Raw genomic sequence first — 2,670 nt, forward strand, 5'->3', positions numbered from 1 at the left:
CGAACCTGCAAATCGTTTAGAAAGTTGTGTGCAAATAATATCCAAGCATTTGTAAAAAATATTTACTCTGAATCGTGATTCCCCGTCAGTAAGTCTTTCATCTTCACACAATTCGTCGAAATGTCTTTTGGTTTTCATTACGCGTTTTTTACTAAACTCTACCTTTACTTTCCAATTAGCACTCAAAATAATTGCATTATTTTTTGCAGTTTCATAGCTGTTTCGAAATTCTTTTAGTTCTTGATGAGCTTGCATTAGCAGCGAAGTCGCTTGAAAAATGTCAATATCTAATTTTTAAAGAGTTTTCGAAACCGCATTTGTTGTTGTCAATATTTTGGAATGCAGAATCACTTGAAAAACAAATTCAAATTTCTCCATTTCTTTTTTCAAACTCTGTGCTCTGTTTCGTTCTTCCGTAGATTTACTGATCAAAATAATTTTTGATAAAGCTTGCACAATGTCGTTATATCGAAAAGCAATAGCTTGTAATGCATTATCCCTTGAAGACCACCGAGTTGGACAAAGACGTTTAAGTTTTAATGCAGAATGCTTTTCATTTTTCTGTAAGAAGGATGATAATAAGTCCCACCTTTTGATACTATTAGCAAAGAAGACATATATGGACTCAATCCAATTATAAAAGTTTCGGACTTCTGATATTCCTTCAACTGAATCGTTAAGGACTAAATTTAAGTTATGAGCACAGCAGTGTACATAAGTAGCGTTATCTTGTTTTTCGAGAATTCTCTTTTGAACTCCAGTATAAATCCCACTCATAACTCGCGCACCATCATATCCTTGTCCACGACATTTATGAATATTTATCCCTTTTGCTTCTATTCCAGTAATAATTTTAGATACTAATCCAGCAGCAGTTTGATCATCCACTTTTTCAAAACCCAGAAACGATTCTATGACATTAATCTTCTTTGGTTTTCCTGTTTGATCTTTCTCAATTTGTACGTAGCGGAATATTTGACTAAGTTGATCAACTTTAGTGATGTCTTGTGTTGTGTCCATTATTATAGAAAAGAAAGGTGCTTCTTTAATGGCATTAGTGATTTTATTTTTAACAGTTTTAGATAACAAATCAATTAACTCATTATGAATTTGTGGACTCAAGTATCGTGTCGAGTTCTCAGGTTTCAAAATGAGTTCTTTTAAAACTGGATCATAAATTGCAAGCATTTCCACTATTGATAAAAAGATACCGTTGTGACCTATGTCTCCTATACATTCTCGATGGCCTCTAAAAGGAAGGTTACAAGTTGATAATGTTAAAATTACATTTATAATCCTGTGTAAAACATTTCTCCAAAAGTTATTTTCTTTTAATGTTTGTTCTTCAAGATAATTATTAATATTCTTTTTGTCTCGCCATAATTCAAACAGAATACATGCATCAAAATGAATCTTTGAGCTTTCGTGTAATTTGATTTTATTGCTTAATTTCGTCCAGTTACTCACTCCATCGATCCAAGTCAATTGAAAATTGGGTTGTCCTCTATCTGCAAACAACCAGCATGCTTCACAATAAGCACAATCAAGAATCATCGAGTAACATAACCAAGTTCTAGGAATTTTAACTCCAGCTTTATTGGTCATTTCGTAAAAATACGATGAAAAATGCGAATTTGTTTCCTTATTCTTAGGAAAAGGCCCTGCAGGTCGACATGAACCGTTAGAAATCACAAACTTTTTATGATCTGCAGTTAAAATTTCAGGAAAATGTCCTTTGTCTGTTGGATTCGGCTTCGACAACAAATCAATTACCCATGGGAGGTTAGGGACATGAAATTTATTCTCTTCATTATTGATTATAGATATATTTTCATAATTATTGCTTGCAATATCTGAGCCACTGGCCACAGTGCTGGAAACTTCTATCGATTCTTCAGTGACTAAATTATTATTTTTGATAGAATTTGAAGTATCTTGAAGATTATTAGTATGAGTATCATTTTCAATTTGACTTTCAATTTCATTTGAGTATGGTTTCAAAAAAGATGTTATTGGATTTAGTTTTTTGATAGATGCTTCTATTTCACTCTTTAGTTTTCTTTTCTTTGCACCGCTCGGATAAATACGTTTACTGCTACTCATTTTAAATATCAATTGCGAATTCTTCTTTTAAGACAATAATAAAATAAGTTAACCAAATGGATTCAATTTGTTAACGTACGTCTTATTTCCTACTATGGAATTACGTATATCAGATGCAATGTTTATCATAGGTTATTTTAACGAAACAATAATAATCGATGAAATCATGTCAGAAAAAATTGCACTAGCTACATTTTCAGCATTACATGGTGACATTTAACAATGGAGAATTGCTCGACGTAACCCCTAAATAAAAAATGATAATAATTAATAATAGTCTATTTTCCTTTGATATTGATATGTTTATACTATTGCATTTTTAATATTAATACATTTGTTACCTTTTATGTAAAATACTAAACTTCAGATATTGCAAATAACAAATTTAAGCTAATGTTATTAAAATATATAAATTCGTAAAGATGAACAAATATTTTTAAAACTGAACTGTTGATATTCTGTTCGCTCATGTGACCATTATAATTTCAATTGTATAACAAAATAAACCTTATATTATGAGTTGTGAGGTTATATTTTATATGTTGTAAAATAGTTAAATAAATTATA

The 2,670-nt window shown here is 30.6% G+C and overlaps 1 protein-coding gene across 1 annotated transcript; it reads right to left on the reverse strand.

The window, feature by feature from the left end:
• Positions 1 to 294: 294 nt before the first annotated feature.
• Positions 295 to 2,103, reverse strand: LOC122511139 (zinc finger MYM-type protein 1-like). Its single transcript, XM_043626202.1, has one exon. The coding sequence runs from the start codon at positions 2,101 to 2,103 to the stop codon at positions 295 to 297; it is 1,809 nt and encodes a 602-aa protein (XP_043482137.1).
• Between the last annotated feature and the right edge of the window lie 567 nt (positions 2,104 to 2,670).

The sequence above is a fragment of the Leptopilina heterotoma genome, unplaced genomic scaffold, assembly GCF_015476425.1.
Source record: "Leptopilina heterotoma isolate Lh14 unplaced genomic scaffold, ASM1547642v1 Lhet_803, whole genome shotgun sequence".
NCBI lineage: Eukaryota > Metazoa > Arthropoda > Insecta > Hymenoptera > Figitidae > Leptopilina > Leptopilina heterotoma.

What these genes read in the sequence shown, in the direction of transcription:
- LOC122511139 (XM_043626202.1), bottom strand. Translation starts at nt 2,103, where the DNA reads ATGAGTAGCAGTAAACGTATTTATCCGAGCGGTGCAAAGAAAAGAAAA.